The sequence below is a fragment of the Poecilia formosa genome, unplaced genomic scaffold (assembly GCF_000485575.1).
Source record: "Poecilia formosa unplaced genomic scaffold, Poecilia_formosa-5.1.2 Scaffold14, whole genome shotgun sequence".
NCBI lineage: Eukaryota > Metazoa > Chordata > Actinopteri > Cyprinodontiformes > Poeciliidae > Poecilia > Poecilia formosa.
The window spans coordinates 423236-441740 of record NW_006799953.1 but is presented as its reverse complement, the minus strand read 5'-3'; the positions used below and the strand labels follow the sequence as shown (position 1 = coordinate 441740).

At 39.0% G+C, this 18505-nt stretch overlaps 1 protein-coding gene across 3 annotated transcripts; it reads right to left on the bottom strand.

Annotated features, from left to right (window-relative positions):
* Positions 1–1143: 1143 nt before the first annotated feature.
* On the bottom strand, positions 1144–18172 carry LOC103133852 (flotillin-2a). 3 transcript variants are annotated; one of them, XM_007545796.2, is made up of 11 exons: positions 17957–18172; positions 15198–15279; positions 12715–12805; positions 7166–7289; positions 6133–6251; positions 5903–6016; positions 5695–5814; positions 5390–5604; positions 4879–5062; positions 4076–4225; positions 1144–3434 (listed from the first exon to the last, which is right to left on the bottom strand). In XM_007545796.2, the coding sequence occupies exons 1-11, from the start codon at positions 18003–18005 to the stop codon at positions 3384–3386; spliced, it is 1299 nt and encodes a 432-aa protein (XP_007545858.1). In that variant the 5' UTR covers positions 18006–18172; the 3' UTR covers positions 1144–3383. The 3 variants fall into 3 exon arrangements, with proteins under 3 accessions (XP_007545858.1, XP_007545857.1, XP_016523731.1); XM_007545795.2 differs by lacking the exon at positions 12715–12805 and adding an exon at positions 12251–12341 and having other exon boundaries at positions 17957–18171; XM_016668245.1 differs by lacking the exons at positions 12715–12805; positions 17957–18172 and having other exon boundaries at positions 15198–15274.
* Positions 18173–18505: the final 333 nt, after the last annotated feature.

Below are 18505 nucleotides of genomic sequence, written 5' to 3'. Positions count from 1 at the left end.
GTGAAGTTGAGGAACAGTTTACCACATTTTCAGAACTTAGCTGCTTTATTCTCCTACCATGACACGACTGTTTTGGATTACATTACCTTAGCGGACAAAAAGTAACCAGATTTCCTTTTTTTCAGTGCTACAATTATCACAAGAATGGTCAATCATAAAACGGCATAATGCACCAACAAGATGACTCCTAACAAAGGTTTTGGTCAATCCTCAAAATGCTTGAGGATTGATATTAAGCATTATGTGAGTAAGTTCTTAAAGTATGTGTGTGTATATAGATATATATATATCTATATACTGCTCAAAAAAATAAAGGGAACATTTCACTTTAATTTTGTGTGTGGCTCCAAATCCAGGCCTCCATTGGTTAATAAATTTGATTTCCATTGATGATTTTTGTGTGATTTTGTTGTCAGCACATTCAACTTTGTACAGAACAAAGTATTCAATGAGAATATTTCATTCATTCAGATCTAGGATGTGTTATTTGAGTGTTCCCTTTATGTTTTTGAGCAGAAAAATATATATATATTTTATTTTTTCCTCATTTTCGGCTGATGCCACTTTGAGAAATACCAAGCTTGCGCTCAAATTCAATTTCAGTGTGGTCCAAGACTGACGGGGATCGTCTGAGCGCCACTCACATTAAAGTAAGAAGAACTGACAAAATAAGCCGTTTGGTGAGTTAACTTAAAAGGAAAAAACGCGCTTAGAAACTCTTCAAATAACAGACTACTGGTTCCATCCTACACTTCCGTCGGCTGGAAAAGTGTTAAAAAATATCCCTGCAGTGACCTCTACTGGCCTGAACTGGCTATGACGGCTCTGTTAAGATCAAATAAATGCGCTATCCTGTGAAGGATCAATATTAGCTTTATTAGCCCATTTTCTAAATGATGCAATTCATTTTATTTACGTGCATAAGAGAAATTGAACACAGAGACGTACTGAAGGTGATATAACTTTATATTAGAGTGACAACACAGAATAACATGAACACATGCTTAATCCTCCATGCTGCGTGGCTTCTCCTTACAGCCATCGGTACATGAGAAGCCATGAAATAAAACCGAATGAAAACATCAACAGAGAACAGACGTGTTTTAGACAAAGATGAGAGTTAAGGCATAGGTCGAAAATGTGTTTTTGGTGGTTTTTATTTCTTTCTCAAATGCTACACCAAGTCACAAGAAGTTGCATCTGATTAGTCAAATGATTTTGCATTCTTTGGCACAAATATGATGGCCAAAACAACTGATGAGGTCAAAAGTTTCAAAATAAAAGCTTTTTACGTATATAGACTTATTTAATAACAATTCAGCTATATATTCAACTTCATTTTCATCTACAAGATTAGGCGAAAGCACATTTTTAACAAAAATCCTGTCACGTCTCTGAGGTGATAATCTGCACAGAGCTCATTACTTTAACAAAGGCACTAAGGAAATCTAATTTCCTAAATTTAAACAAGTATCACAAAGAGGTTCTGTTTAGTGAAAATGTGCATCATTGCTGCACAAAAGTTCAGAATTATGACAAATATAGGTGAGATTATAATATATCTACGTATTTTTATTTATTTTTTTTTATACAACCTTTAACATAAAAAGCATGACTGTTAGAAACCTGTGAAACAATGTGACCGGAGAATGAAGGGGGGAGAGCTGCCAATTATTTAATGTGCAGCCGAATGACATCAGTCTCTGAATGAATCTCACTGACGGGAAAGCGATCCGTTCTCCCCGACAGGTCGGAATGACTCACTTCCTGGGAACGGCTGAAAGTAACGGCACTGGCCGACACAAACGACAGACGATAACGCGACAAGCTAGCAGACGAATGTGATTCCTGGATCTGTTCAGGCGTAAAAAAAACACAACACATAGAGCATTTTAGAAAACAAAAACAAAAGAAAGGGTTTTAAAACTTCACAGAAAATACAAACGGAAAAAAAAAAATTAAAACTCAGAGGCAAAATGTAAGAAAATGTTTATGGTCACGGACTCGGAAAGTCGTCATTAAGCTCCTTACAAAGTGGTTTATCAGCTGTTTACTAAAAAATAAAAATAAACGACAACAATAAAAGGCAGGCCAAACATTCACAGTATGCTGGACAACACAGATGATTACAAAGTTTTAGATTTCTGACATTATGTAACAACTACAAGCAACCCTCCCTTTCTGTATCAGTCAACCCTTCAGAAAAAAAAGGAAAAAAAAAAAAAAAATCAACCTGACTAAAAACCAGGAAATTATATCACAATCGCTATGGTCTGACATAATAATAAGAACGGGATTGGAGGAGATTCATATTCCGTTTCTTCATACCAAAACTTTTTCTCTAGAATTCATAGTTACGGGTCCAGCTGCTCAAACTCAGTCATTCATCGGACCCACCAATCAAAAGAGCAACAAAGCACAGATGTCATGTGAAGCGTTGCCAAATTGATCACATGCTTGTTTTCCAACTCGTGTCATTTCATTTCTGCTTTGTCAGCGTGGATGGAAGAGGATGTGCGCGGGGTTCACGATGTGATTACTCATGATGTGAACGCCGCTTCAAAGGGGGGGGCGGACAAGGAAGACGAGCAGAGAGGAGAAATAAAACGGCAGCCTAACGTTTTGAGGTAATAGAAAAGGTTTCGACAGCCCCAGCTGAGATCCAGGGTCTCCTTTAAGGCTATGTATGGCTTTCTTCTCGCTTCGCAGGTGCAAATGTGTTCAAACGAGTGATAAAAGTGAAAGAGAAAAAAAAACAAACACCAGATTTACTGTAGCCATGTTTGACAGGCATAAATCCACATTAGTGCATGAAGGTTTGGACAGGCACTGGACATCGGAAACAGACGGGCAACATGATAAACTGCAGTGAGGATCATCGTACAGCTGATTCAGAAATCCACCTCTTACAGCTACACTCAGAGGAAGAGATCAGTCAGAGTTAGGAACTCATCTGTAACGACAGACAGGAAGAGGCAGCAGCTGCGTCACTGCACAGCTTCCAGAGGTGGAACAGCGGCTCAACGCCCGACTTGGAAAGTCTTTGACTCCAGCAGGAATCTGCCCCTAATCTGGACTGGAATACACAATACATCTCTGGATCTTTAAGCAACACACTCTGCTCTGTTTTGGATACCATGTAGAAGTGAATAAACAGTAGCATCTTAGCTAAGGAGGATAAGGACGAACTGAAACCAAGCTAAGATACAGCTTGATGCGAATATTTCTTTTTCCTATACAAAACTAAAATTCGCTTAGAAATAGTCTGAAAACAAAAAAAAACCTCTTGGTCGGTGTCAAGTGTTTCTGGTTGAAGGCAGTTGCAACGAGGGATTATCTGACTGAGAAGCCTCTTCATGCTTGAGGCCTTATTGTCTCATACATCACACAGCCGCTTGGCATTGTGGGCCGGTCATCTTCTGGAGCAGAGGGATCTGTGGGATCAGAAGGATTAATGCAATAAATATGGAGGGTGGAAATGGATCTTCTTCCATCATTCACGTTTTCCCACAGTAAAAATCAAGAACGTTTCAAGGTAAGTTTGCAAACTTTTTCCAGCACTGCACTTTGGAGATAAAAACCAGACAAATTAACAATTCCCTATTATTCAATATAATTCAGTACTGTTATTAACAATGTCTTATTAATGTGAATTGTGTTCTACAGTCTAGGTAAACAAAGACTTTGAAATGTCTCTCTCACACACAGCTGACTGGTCCGAGAACAACATTTAACAAACATTCCTCAACTATAAACTATTATTTCTATCACACAGATCAATAACTGAAATCAAGCACTTTCCAAACCTGTAATGTAAACATTTACCTGTTCAAGATTCATAGGCTAGAAAGAAATATTCTGAATGATGCTCAGGGTGATTTTGAATAAGAAAACAGAAATCAGATCAATCTGATCAAATACAAAAATAAACAAATCTGAGTTTGAAAATGGGTCACAAACCTGTATGGTTTTAGCTCGTAATGGAACATCTTTCAGTAAGAAAAAAGGTAAATAAATGACTAATCATTGAGACAGACGTTGAGTTAAGGCGTGTGAGCTCTCATGGATGACTCACCTTGGTCAGATCTACCCCGGTGAGGGCGTTGATGGAGACGGGGAGTTCAGCTAGAAGTCGATTCACCTCTCCGGTCACGCGGCTGCCTTCGCCACTCAGGATGACGATCTCACTGGTCTTGGCCAGAGGAGCAGCCACCTTACTGGTGATCTGCAAAACACACAAGAAAAACATTAAAGCTTCAAGCACTGGCCCAGCGTCCACTGGATGGTGACTGAATCAGAAGGATCCGTTTGAATGGAACAGAAACAGCAACATGTTCCACTCCAAGTTAACAGGAAATGCATTCATTCAGTTACTGATTATTCTGGAGATTATGTTTTGGATTAACTGATTAATGCCATGTGAGAGCTGGCATAGTTTGGAATAGAGTTTAATTGCAGACAAAGGCCTTCTTAACCTAAACTTCAAAATGTGTAAAATCTTTGGACAGTTTTAGCTTAATTACTGCTTGTAGTATGTTGTTCTTCAGGAAAAGGCCTTTTTTGAGTCTGTCTGCTCCAGTTAACGATTAATCAATTTCTCCCAAATTCTATTGATTACGATTAATCGCTTCATCTCTACATTAAATGTTAGTTTACAAAGCAATCTGTTCATGCAACATGGAACTGATTGGAGTTCAGATTTAATGCCACATTAGCAGAAATGGCTACGTTACATGAACAAAACATACTAAATAACAGATTGAAATAAATATAATTTACAAGTCGACTTTCTGCAGTGACCAAAGAACACATGAACAGAAATGTGGTGAGGGTTAAGACGGACTGAAACCCAGATGTAAATAAGCGTGTAGCGCGGACCTTAGGTAGAGCGTCCAGCACCAGCGCCGTCTTGGCAGCTTCTCCGTACTGCTGGTAGGCTTCAGCCTTCAGCCTCATCTTCTCAGCCTCTGCTTTGCCCACAGCTTCAATAGAAGCAGCTTCAGCCTCACCAATGCAGCGGATCTTCTCAGCTTCCGCCTGCGCCGTCAGCACCCTCTTTATCCTGCGATGAGACACCAGAAGCAGAAATGGGTCACGAGTGACTTGGCAGCCTTCTGCCGTATGCCAAACAACCTCTGTACATGCAACCAAATATAACTGTCAGTACAAATGATTATGTTAGTGTTTCGAGGGAGGCTCCAGTTAGTTTACGTGTACAAAGATATTTTCACTAGAAACTGGTGTAGATTAGCCTAGATTAAGCACAGACAACTTTAAACACAGTCAGAAAAGCAAAAATGATTGTTTCACATCATATAAAATTTGTTTTTTATATGATAAAAATTTATTCCATTAATTTCCAGACTGCGTAAAACCAACTGAATCGTACTTCTGTCCCTCGGCCAGCTGTTGCATCTTGTAGGCTTCGGCCTCTGCAGGTCTCCTCACGGTTGCAATGAGCTCCTTTTCGGTTCGATCGATCTCCTTCTCCTCGATGGTGATCTGCTTCTTCCTCTGCACCACCTCGATCTCGATCTCCTCCAGACGGATCTTCTGCTGCTCCTTGGCCGCCTGCAGCTCATACGCCAGCTGAGCCTCTGCTTTCTGCAAGGAATATTCTTTTTTTATATGGAACTACATCTAGAATTTCACTTGTCTGTTTTTGAATTTTGCAGAATGTGTCGAACTGGATACCTTTGTGTTCACTTCCTGGTTGAAGGAGGCTTTCTGCATCTCCAGCTCTCGTTTGGAGTCGGCCATCTTTGTGTCTGCGACGAACTTGACGTCCATCATTTGTTTCTTACACTCGGCTTCCTGAAAGCAAAAGAAGAAAAATTAAAAACGGCTAAATTAAGACGATCAGCGGATGGGAAACGCATCTTCTTCTTGAAGCTCATCTCACCCTGATGCCTGCATCCCTCTCTGCCTCCGCCACACCGATGTCTGCGTCCCTCTGCACTGCAGCCGTCTGCGTTTTCCCCAGGGAGCTCAGGTACTCCACTTTATCGTAAACATCCTGTCAGCAGGGAAAATAAACACAGGCGTGCAAAACAGCAAGTGGTGAAAATATTCTATGGGTATGGCAAGTAGAATTAAATCCCAACAAAACCAAACAATAAACCTGCTGCACACCTTGATGGTGAAGCTGAGGATCTCGATGCCCATTCGGCCGACATCGGGAGCAGCCACCTCCCTCACCAGAGACGCAAACTTGTCTCTGTCCTGGTAAATCTGTTCAACTGTGAGGGTACCTGAAGATTAAAGGGATCGTTAACGTCCTTAAACTTAAAACAAGCTGTAAGTTAGTTTTAATTACTTCAATTGTACTATATTTGCACTAGAAACTAAATGAGAAAACACATGTTCTGGCAGCAAAAACTGATCCTAGATTTAATGTATTTCTTTGTATCTTATTGACTCTACAGTTTTGTTTTGGTTTTACTGTGAAGCACTTTGTGACTGCTGTCTGAGAAAGGTGCTATTTAAATCAAATGTACTTACTTACTATCCACCCTTTTACTAGGACATTTAACCATCTACACTAGAAAATAGATTATTTCAAGCTAGTAATAAACTGAATGATAATCTAAAATGCTGAGGAATTTTAAAATATTGTTCCTTCACTTTAACTTAAATGCATTGAGACCCTTTGTCGAGGGTCTCAATGCATTTTTAAATTTGAATTTTGTGTCCAGATCAAAACCTAATGGAGATTTTGTGACAGCAATCCATCAGATCTTTTTGTCTTTTAATGTGATAAACCGATTAACACACTCCCTAAAAAGTTCTGCAGTCTTTCCTCTGCCTACATCCCCCAGAATGCTGTGTAGTTCTGTGTCGGCCTTCAATGAAATGATTGAATATTGTGTCAGACAATATATCTTATTATTACTATTACTACACTGATATTGATGATGTATCCATCTTCAGCCCTAAAGTACACTGCACATTTTTAATATGTATTTATTTAAAAGAAACATTTTGAAAACCACAAATCCTTTTCCATCCATTTCAGAGATAAACATGATTTTGTGCTAGCTTATTGCATAAAGTCCAGATAAGACACCATGCAGTTTGTGTTTTTAACAGGTCTAAACATGAAGCGGTTCAGACACCGTCAGCAACAAATCTGAAAACAGCCGTCTCAGCTTCAGGAAGTACCCACCAAGGATGGCGCGCAGGTGACCCTCCAGGGTCTGCAGGATGACGCTCTTGATCTCCATCACGGTCTTTCCCAGGAACTGTTCACAGGCGAAACCCAGCAGTTCGTTTTCCGTCATCACCTTCACCTAGTGCCAGCACGGACACAGATTGTCAGCTGAACACACACATCCGCAAACCCAGGAGCGAGCGGCATGCATGAAAACGTGTTAGCTTTTCTGCTGTCTGCGGGCAAACACACGCCGTCCTTCCATAATCACTTTCACATCATCACTGGGGTATTAAAAACAGGTGACTGAACGCAGTGAATCATCACAGAAAAAGTGGTAAAACTGGTGACATTATTCACTTCAGTGACATGAATGCATAAATGGTGAGTTTTTGAAAGAAATTTTTAACTTTTTACAACTGACAGCAGGCTGCAAAATATCATTCCTCCACATCGAAATGGGTTTGTTCAAAACTATTTTCACATGAAACCCCAAAGTTAATGCATTTTTGGTATATATAAAACCAAACTGCATGGCCAGACTTTGTCCTTGTGACTTTCTCAATCATAATCCAACTCATTTTTAAATTAGAAGCACTTTAGAATAAAAATACCATATGTAAAGCTACATTTTACTCCAAATCTACTTATCTAATCAATAAAGACAAGCAGATATTTGATTTAAAATGTCACTTAAATAGGGCATATTTAATTTTACCTTTGAGTAATAACTGCAGTCTGGCCACAAAGCTGCAAACAATGTAAATCATTTAAAAGTCAACTAATAAAAAACTGCATTTAACCTGAGATTTACAAAATGAAGGCATTTAAAGGTCATCAAAAAAGCGCTAAGAAGATTTAGCCTGATAATGTAGTCCACAGGAGCTGAAACGGTATAAAAGACAGTGAGCTGGGTCCTTAGGCGAGAGGTCTGCACATGGTTTTGCTTTACGACATGCACTCCACTCCAGAAACGAGGGAAACACAAAGTGAGGAAAGATGGTCGTCATTCCGAGAAAACCGTCTGCGAACAGAGGAGGCCGCAAGCCAACCACATCAACACATACATGCCAGCGCAAACAGACAGCAGGGGGAGCTGTGCCACGACTCGGGCTTACACAAGGACCTGTGAGGGGTGATGGCGGTAGAAACCCTCCTATCTGTTATGCGACACCATCTTTTTGTTCCTCCAACTTATTAAAAAACTGACATATTACTAGGTGCCCAAACTTAAAAATGAACTTCAAAACTGATTTGGGTTATAGGTGAAAATGTCCAATGAGATGAATATTTGAATAAAATACATCTGTAATAAAATAAAAAAGAGAAATCTCAACATGAACGTTATGTTCTGGTTTTATTTGAAAAGCTTCTACTGAGAGCCACTCCTCAAGTCCAGACATGTTTAGCTGTGGAGGAACATATGACTTGTTACCATGGAAAAGGCCACAATGGCTCTGGATTAGGTTGGGCCAATCAGATGATGCCCAGGATGAGCTTCTGGGTTAAACCGTGAGAGTGAGAGGAGTTGTTTAGCAGCAGACAGTGGGGTCATTGTCAGTTACAAGTAGGGAAACTGAGACGGGAACCGTGTCATAACTCTGGCTAAAAAAAGAGAACTAATAATCCCACTCTGTCATGCAGACGGGAAGCAGGAAAATGAAACAAAGAAGGATATGATTTGGAGAAAAACAGTGTTTCACAATTTTAAAGAGAAAATCCAATAGAATCCCTTGGGAAGCTGACAGTTTTGCTTCTGGAACAAAGTTGATCTTTTAATCTGTTTCTAAAGTCAGAAATCTAGCACAACAGAGTGGCTATAAAGAACATTTTAGTACGAATTCAGTTACACATTAACGTAATATATCCTGTTTTAAACAATGCAGTGGTGGGTTTCTTCCTGTTTGGCCACGTGGTTTATTTTGACCATATTGGACTAAAGAGAGGCTCTTAGAACATCTCAAAAACATGTCTTTAGTGATGTCACGACATGGATTACAGGCTCTTGGAAAAAGGAAATTTGATCCTAAACAGAAGCAGTTAAACTGGTTCCTCACAAGCTCAGACACTAAAGACAGGGTTTACCTTTAGATAGTCAATAGTACATCTGTCGCCACTGGGATCTGGATGGATTTTAATTTTTTTTTTTACAACACACAAAGATAAGGGTGTGCCCACCGCATTGCTGAATCTGTCACAGCATGAACTTAAAAAGATAGTGGATTTTGACTTTGTTTACAAAAAGAAACATACTTTGGCACTGAACAAGTCCGGGCTGACGCTGCTTCAAACAAAGTGTGAATGACCTGAGAGTCTAACATGAAGACTCAACACAAACTGAATTACAATCCAATATAGTTTAGCGTCTTTATTGCTTTCTGAGCTCTGACTGGTTCGTGCTTTAGACTGACCGTGATTTTCCACTACATGGTATGGTTCGACTGTGTTCATAGATCAACATGACAATGATTTCCTGCTTTGCTTCTCACAGTATCCTCTTGTTGTTGGCAGGATAAGCTGTTTATTCTCTCAGTGTGCTCAAGGCTTTTTTTTGAGAAAACACACACTTCCCTGAATGTGAGAACATTTCACATTCAGGGAATGTGCATTTTAAAAATAAGAATCGCAAAGGAGTAGGACGTAGTTACCGAACTTAATCACCTTGTGAAAAAGCCACAGAAAAGGATTTGAATAACACTTATTATTGCATGACTTTATGCATTAAAAAAGATATAAGAAAAAAAGTATTATGTTTGTATCGATGGGGTTTCAATCAAGACATTTTTAAAGGACTAACAGCTGATACTCTTCAGTTGCACTCCCACAAATATATACAGTTAATTTTTGCACATTGAACTGATGTAATTTTTTTATTTTCACCCTTTACAATGATGTTCATAGTGCAATAGAGACTATCCCTGCTGCTGCAGCGTCATGTGACATTCTCTACATGTTACACCCACACGGATGTAGAAAGGAACGCTCTGCAAAAAGCATCTAAAACATCATTTCACTTTATGATGTACAAAGCAAGGTGCTACATTTGTAAGAAAGGAGAAAATGTTTCCTGAAAGCTTTCTCCAGACATAATGAACTGGAATTGAGTGAAAATTTTACGAGCAGAATTATCAAACATTGCTCAAGAGGAAAAAATGCTAGCAGCATTAGCTCAGCATTTCGGCTAACTGCCTTTGATCAACAGCAGCTGTATGTGTCTAATTAGAAACAAAAGAAACTCCCTTTGACAGATAATGCCTGTCGCTACCAAGAAAAACAGAGACTGCAGCACTGAGGACGTCACAGGCGAGTAAATTAAGAACATCATCACAGTGCTAACATGGACCACTTAAGGGTGATAAAGTGAAGCATTATCTTACTGCACTTTAGACCCACTGAGTTTTTAAATGCATTTTAGGAGGTATCGGATTTAATCTCTGTACTGTAAAAAGATTCTGATTGGGGCACGCCTGGACAGTATAAGTGGATTCCTGGCATGTTTTGTCAGCTAAAATAATAAAAATGGAAGGAAAATAAAAGCTTTTAAAGCCTCACAGTTGGTTTTCAGCAGTATACATATAGATTTGAGGGCCGGTCTCCTGCAACTCTTAGATGCATCTCTACTTCAACACACCTGAGTCAAATAATGAGGTCATTAGGAGGACTCTGGAGAACCTGACTGCACTGAGGAGGTGATGCAGCTGTTGGAGTCAAGTGTGTTGGACCAGGGAGACATTAAGAGCTGCAGGACACCGGCCCTCGAGGACCAGGATTGCCCACCCCTGGATTAGAGGCAAATAAAACGGCAGATTTGGCAAAACGCTTTGGGGCAGTGGTCCCCAAAGTTAGTCCTGGAGGGCCGGCATACTGCATGTTTTAGTTTTCTCCCTGGTTTAAATGATGGCTCGTTAGAGGGCCTAAGAAGAACATTGACATGATGAAAAGGTTGTTACTTCTACCAGGGAGAGAACTAAAGCGTGCAGGATGCCGGCCCTCCAGGACCGACTTTGGGGACCACTGCTTTGGGGGTTTTGTGGTGGTGCAGGAGTTAAGCACAATCCACATTAGGAGGCCTTAGTCCTTGACGTGGCCGGCGCAGGTTCGAATCCCGGCCGGGTGACCTGAGCCACATGTCCTTCCTCTCTCTCTCTTTACCTACCTTCTTGTGTTAGCACTTTCTAATAAAGGCCACTAGAGCCCCAAAATTTTTATTTATTTTTAACTAAAAATACAGATTTGGCAAAATGCGGTTGGAATTTTAAAAATTCAGGTAGGTAAGAGGTAAGAGTTGTTTGAAGTTCTAGATCTGGACACTGAACTACTGACGACTTATTTCACCACCTTTGTCTTGATGCATTTCATAGCGATGCCCAACAGCCACCGCCACCACATTGCTAAAGAGGAATAATTCAACCGGCAGATGAATTGTACTGAAAGCTGTTAAATGGAAAGATAAAAATGGAATAGCAGCATAGAAATGATAAAATGAAAAAAGGGGTAAATTTTGAGTAAATATAGCATTAGTTTTGCTTTATGTTAGTTTGGATTCACCCTATTTCAAGCTAAAATAGTTGACACCGTACCATGTAATGGAAAACTGGCTCATGGCCATACACTCTAGTCAGAAAAATGCTTTTCCTTTGGATCCAAGTTGGGGTGAAAGAAACTTACTAAAACTGTGTCTCAGTTTTCTTGCGGCAGCTTATTGATGCAAAGCGTATCACTACCAGATGGTAGAAGAAAAGCATTGAGAATAAAGGAAAAGAAACAAAAATCTGCTGCCTATGTAAGCTTTAAAGTGTTGGATATTTTCACTATGGATCATTTACCTTTGAATAAAACATTACAGCCCTGAAACGAACAAAAAAAAAAAACACAACACTGTCTCCAGCTAATCAGGGGATTTCAGCTCGATGCATTCTGTTTTAGGATGATATAAAATCATGCAAACAATTTAGCCCAAAGTCTGAGTGAATCTTGAAATGTGTACATAAAACTCCTGGTCTGCTTAGATTTCTGGCTCTTCTAACAAAGAAAGGAAGGTATGGGTAGAGGGATTAGTGGAGCCTGATCTGGCATTCCCAGAGAAGTGTGATGATTTACCTGAGCCACCCCAGTGACAGTTATAGCTACACCCTCCGCTGTCTCTACATCCTCACACTTGGGCTGCAGGGTCATAATCTCAAGCGTTATCCTGTGAAGAATGTGGAAAAATATCAAATAAAAATCGACATGTACGCAGGGAGAGGAAATGAACGGAAGGGACAGATAACACACACAAAAAAAGAAAAAAAAAGAAAAAACAGAACAAAAGTGAAACCATTCACCCAAGGACTCCAGATCACCAGCAGCAGAGCAACAAGACACTTAATCCAGAATTCAGACTCCTTCGAATTCTGATGTAATTCAGGATTACGTATGAGGAAATGCAGCACAACTTTCTTTGGCATTGAACTCCTCAGATCCCCCCATTTGCAGCCAATCAGAGATATTATTGGTTAGTTTGTTAGTGGCACCATTCTCCTTTGCCTGTCTTTGGCCTTTCTGGGCCTTTTCAAGTGCGTTACCTGAGCCACCCCTGTCACAGCCAGGGGAACACCCTCCGAGGTTTCGATATTCTCACAGCGACAGAGGATGGTCATAATCTCCAGAGACATTCTATGCAGGCAGGCAGGCAGGCAGCGGGAATAGCATAGGCAAAACAGTAAGTTGGACAACAGTTGTTAGGAACGTCAATAACCATCGACAAGTAGAGGAGGGAAGGGAGACGGGGACAAACACACTGCACAACTTTGCCTTTTTCTTACCAGATTTCATTCTGATAATTAAGAAAAAGAGAGCATCACGAATTAATAATCCAATTTAATATTTCTAGCTGATCCTATTTTGATTGGATTTTTTGTTTAAAGTGTCAGAGCTGGAAATAAAAGCCTGTTAGCAGCTCCACCTACAAGTGCTTTCCAGAACAGCTGGATCAATGAGTCAAATCCTTGAGCATTAAGATAATTGCTGCATCTAAACAGGAAGTCAGGCTCCCACTGCTGTAGAATGCCGTCTATGTTGCATGGTACACACAGGATGCACATTAAAATAAAACAGAAGCTGAAGTAGACAGTGAAGAATCTCTGGGACTGCTTAAATTTCAATGGTGCATCATTGTTTAGGTTTGGTCTATGCTCAGGTTTCCTAGCAACCACAGACGAAAAGCAGCACTTATTGTGAAACGAGTGACTTCAGGTTTTAATGCTGAGACAGGCTGATGAAAAACAAAGCAAAGCATGTTAGATAAGCACAAACAAAGGGGGGAGGCAAACTAATTATAAAACCATTTACAACTGGGAACTCCAGAAACATGGAAGATGGAGTCACTTTCATTTTAGATCATTTTTCAATAGCAAATAAAAGTTTGTTTTTTTATATGTAAAAGTAAACTAAGAGTTTGTCTTTCCAGTGGAGCTGCACTTAAAGGAATAAGATGTTGAGCTGCTCTTTTTACATATATGAAAAACTCTGGATTTTATGACAGATGTTATTTGTCTTCATTTGTAAGACCGATTGATTTCTCTAGCGATTCGTTTTCATTACGTAATTATTTTATCAGTGTAAAAGTCAATTACTGATAACATGTAGTTTGTTAAACTAAAAGCTGGTAGCTAGCCACATAGGTGCATACAATTAAAGAGACACTAAATTAATGAAGCAGGTCTAAAATGCAAAATTAATCTAAAATTTAGCATTTTAAAATTTAGATTTTAGATTAATTCTGATTAATCTAAAATTAATCTGAAATTTAGCATTTTAGATTAATTTTGGGGAACAAGAATTATAATTCTGATAACCACTTATGCTGTTATGACCCCTGATAAAAAAAAAAAAACACTCTCAGTGACATTCTGCTGGAAAATAATAGTCAATCAAACTATGGCTACATTTCATGGGAATCTTTAAAGAGATTAGAATTTTTTATTTGTTTTTAAACATCTCAAGGCAGGCGGCTTTCTTTTCCAGCGGAAAAACTCAAGTAGAAAATGACTAAAACTGAAAAAGTACAAGCTCACAAACTGGTTAAATATCAGAGATTCCTCTAAAGTCAGCAAATGTTACTAACATCTGTTACAGTTTAGCAATTAAATCAGCCGGTTTTTATATAAAACAAAATCATGGCAAACACAGTGCAGAAAAAGATCTGCTTAATCAAACCAGCAGTTTACTTCATATAATAACCAAACCTTCATAAATAAATAAAAATGCAGAGTAGTTAATCCAAATTGTGTACTTGCCAACTCCACTGCAGGCTTTTTTTTTTTTCTTAAGAACGTTGTTAACAGGAACTACAAGTTCATAACCCACAACGGCAGCAGTAGATTCATCCTCCCAATCTGCTGCATAACCACACTTGGCTTTACTCTGAGTTTATGCAAATTTAGAAAAATGGAAATAAAAACAGTCACTGACCGTGCGGTCACTCCCATTCATGTGCAAAGAACACATGAATGAGAGAGAAGAGAGAAGAAATCTAGTTATTGGAAAACAATTGTGTAATCATATAATCAAATATTTATGTTAATAAAAAGAAAATGTCATTTAGTAACATTTGTAGCACATCATCATAAACCAATACTAAATCAAAATCCATTTGATATTAAACCTTATTTTTAGATATGATGAAAAAATCTGATTTTACAAGACAAATGGTGGTCGTTTTAATAAAACTACTTCTCCCAGACATTTATATAAACTAAGTTTCATATTAACATGACTGAAAGTTGTTTGGATACTTCTTTTTTGTTGACACTAGTAATAAATAGACAAAAGAAATGTTTGCTTAGAGTGACTCAGTCCTGAGCTTTAAATCCTGATTAAAGTACAGTGTATTTTTACAGCTGTGCTAAAAAGGATTTCATCATTGAAACCCAACAAGCCGGTTAATACAGTTACTCCTCGTCATTTATCTCTGACGTGGGCAGTTTTGTCGACCAGCAGGCATCCTGCTCTCACAACACAATTAGGAAATGTGTCTCTGTTACGGCCACAGCAGACAGGTTCTTACCTCTGGATGTCAGAGATGAGCCACCAGGCCCAAGCCCAGCCCCCCACGACATACGTCTTCTGATCCGAACCACAGCAGCCACCTTCCAGAACACATTGAACAGGAGTCACACGGTTGTCATCATGTAAAATATCCAAATACAAAACGCAGCTGGTAGGTTCTCTCTCTTTTTTTTTATTTTGAGACGGCTACTTCAAAACGATCAAAATCGAAAATCCAGAAGAACATTTTTAATCCAGAAATAATCATTTGTGCTTTTGAAAGAAAACCAAACAAAATCAATCAATGATTTTTTTCTTTTTCCTTTTACTGGAATCAGTTAGCTACTCAAGAGGATGTTTGTGTGCAGAACAGAGCGTCTTGCGCTTCATTATTTGTTTCACCCACAGACCTCACAAGTTCACAAAAGGTAACCACGTTGCCTTTGCTTTTCATCTCGACTGATGATATGAGGTTGCACTAGTAGAGCCTGCAAAAGTCTTGCACCTTGTGGTTTGATGACAAACATTCCCACGATTGCCTGAGCTTGTAGCCTAGGCGCTAAATCAAGATAACATTGACAATAACTGTGGAATCTTTCAAGTTGGGAAATGTACCAATAGCAAAACAGGTCATGGCCTTTCAGACTGATTTAATCTGGACTCTTTAGTGCGACATTCCCAGCTGTCACATGTTAACTGGCAGGCAAAGAAAAGGGAGATCTATATTTACTGTCTCAAAAAACACGACCTAACAACTGATAATTGCAGGGCCTACTGACCCAGCCATCTTCAGCTGTCTCTCAATGACGAAAGACTCTCAGTAACAGTTCTTGTGACATTTCATGTCTCAAGCAGAAGTGTCACTGTAAGACAAAGGGTCATTTCCAAAAATCTGAACTTTCCAGGTAATTCAGAAATTGAAACCAGCTGTCGTCTTAAACATGCAAGGACACTCTCTTTGACCTTAAATTTTAAGTGTAATGCCAACTGGTCAGGTCACCTATAGAAACACATGGGCTACATACTGATTTAGACAGCAGCATAGCTGAAATTCCTAAATGCACTCATTCCACAGACAGGAGAAGGGAGGGTTCCTGGTTAATAACGTGGAATGTACAGTGTGACTGACATCACACATATGATATTAAACCACACATCCTCTTCTTTCAAGAAGTTAGAAATATTTTTATTTTCTAAATCAACTGGTCCTGGTTTCAAATGCAGAGCTCATGCTGTAACTCAGCTCTGGTCTTAAGCTCCAATGTTTCATGCCGCTCATAAATGTTTTGTTTTCACAATGAAGCTGAAGTGAGTGAGTGAGGAAAGAGGCCCTTACAGATTCAGTTAAAGGGGCAGGAAATCTGTGGTACAAGCCAAAAATACAGTTTCAACAAACCGTGGATCTGCCACAAGTGTGAAAAAACACAGAGGTTTTAAAATATTCGTTTTAAAGATCACAAACTCCCCAATACCGTTGGTGTCTATACCGTAACGGTACAATTTTGCTATGAACAATTTTCTTTTTTACATACGTGAATCTAAGACAAGCGCAAGGCAGACTTTAAATTACAGGGTTACCAAACTATTGGTCAATTTTTCCACAATACAGAAAACATTTGTTTTCCAATTTACTGAATGCATCAAAACTAAAAGCTCTCTCTATTTCAAGTCTATAAAAAGGGTCAACCGCCAGCATGCACTTTAATACATGTTTATAAGGATAACAAATTAGACAAAAATGCAATTCCTTCAAAATTACTACATTTTCACTTAAATACTGTATTATAGTCCTTATGGGGGGGGGGAAAACTAATCAATCAAAATCACTAATCAATCAAAATCAGAATTGGTAGTTGAGATCAATTAGAAAAGTGCATATTGGTGGATATCTTTGTCTGATTGGTGCACATATTTGTGACATTTTGTTCAGAACAAGTTTTGTGCTTGACTTCAATATTGTCATGAGCATTTGTGAACATGATGCACACATATTTTTCTCTCTATATGAGCCCAAAGTCAGGGGTTTAAGAAACATGAGATCTGCAGACCAGACAGTCAGTGCAGTGCGGTGTATGTATCCGCCCTGCTAATTTAATTACCTCTGTTTCTTCAGGAGAGCACCACCATATTTCACCAGTGTTCATTAGAAAACATACAATTATGCTCAACATTTATTGCTCTTAAGTCTACTTTTCTGTATACATAGCGTATTAATAAAATAGCTGCTTTTTTTTCTTACCAAAGTATCCCTTTCTAAAAGTTAATAATATAAAGGAAAATGGCTGCAACCAAAAATTATTAAATCTACGAGTCATATACTGTAGGGATGTAATATAGATAAACATGGTGGTAAAATCAGGACTTTTTAAACATCTTGAACAGACCAGACTGCATAAAAACAAAGCGGGAATATTGCTATGGGAACATACTGTACATATGCGAAAATATGGCGGATATGATCATTCTATTCACAAAATAATTATAAATTACATCCAAATCATCATGAGAAAATTAAACCTGCCATTTCTCCTTTAGAGGGAACTGAGGAGAATCTGTCGACTTAAAATAAACCGAAGATGGTAATTTGTTGTCATATACTTTATAATACTCGGCATTTTTCCCAACAGAAACGCACGCATTAGTTTCTGGTTAAAAATATATAAATAATTTAACTGCTAAGCTTCGATATTATTTCATAGTTTCTCGTAAGGAGTGCTTTAACGAAAGAGTGACGCTCCAGGCAGGAAAAACACGGCGTCACAGAAACGTTTACGTTACCTGAAACAACGAGGGCCTCGTTCGGTCCAACGGTGTGGCAATTTCCCATTTTTATCGACACAAAAAACGTGAATCCACACCGGCTTAAAACATACAAAAAGCAAATATTTTTGTTTCTAAACTTCCCTTGGTCGCTTTAAGCGCAACCCTCTTCACGCCCCTACCGTAAATTACAGGAAGAGGGTTTTTTCCCTTTTTTTTTACTTTTTTTTTTTTTTTTTTTCCAAAATGGAGACCGGAGGATACATCTTTCAACACGGAAACACAGTACTTCCGCTGCGTACTTTCAAAATAAAAGCATTCTATGTAGCGCTCGTGTGAGGTAGCTTATTCTGAACACCTCAACGTTGTGTGTTTTGTTTGGTTTCGCTGCAACTTGACTGACTGAAACAGCTACCACTCCCCCCCCTTTTCTCCCTCAGCCCCCACCCAGGATTACTGGACAGACCAATGTAGGCGTGGGAGTGTAAATATCCGCACAAGGAATTCTAAACAGGATCCCTGTAAATTTACAAGAGGGGGCTTGTGTTCATGAGTTCTCACATGATA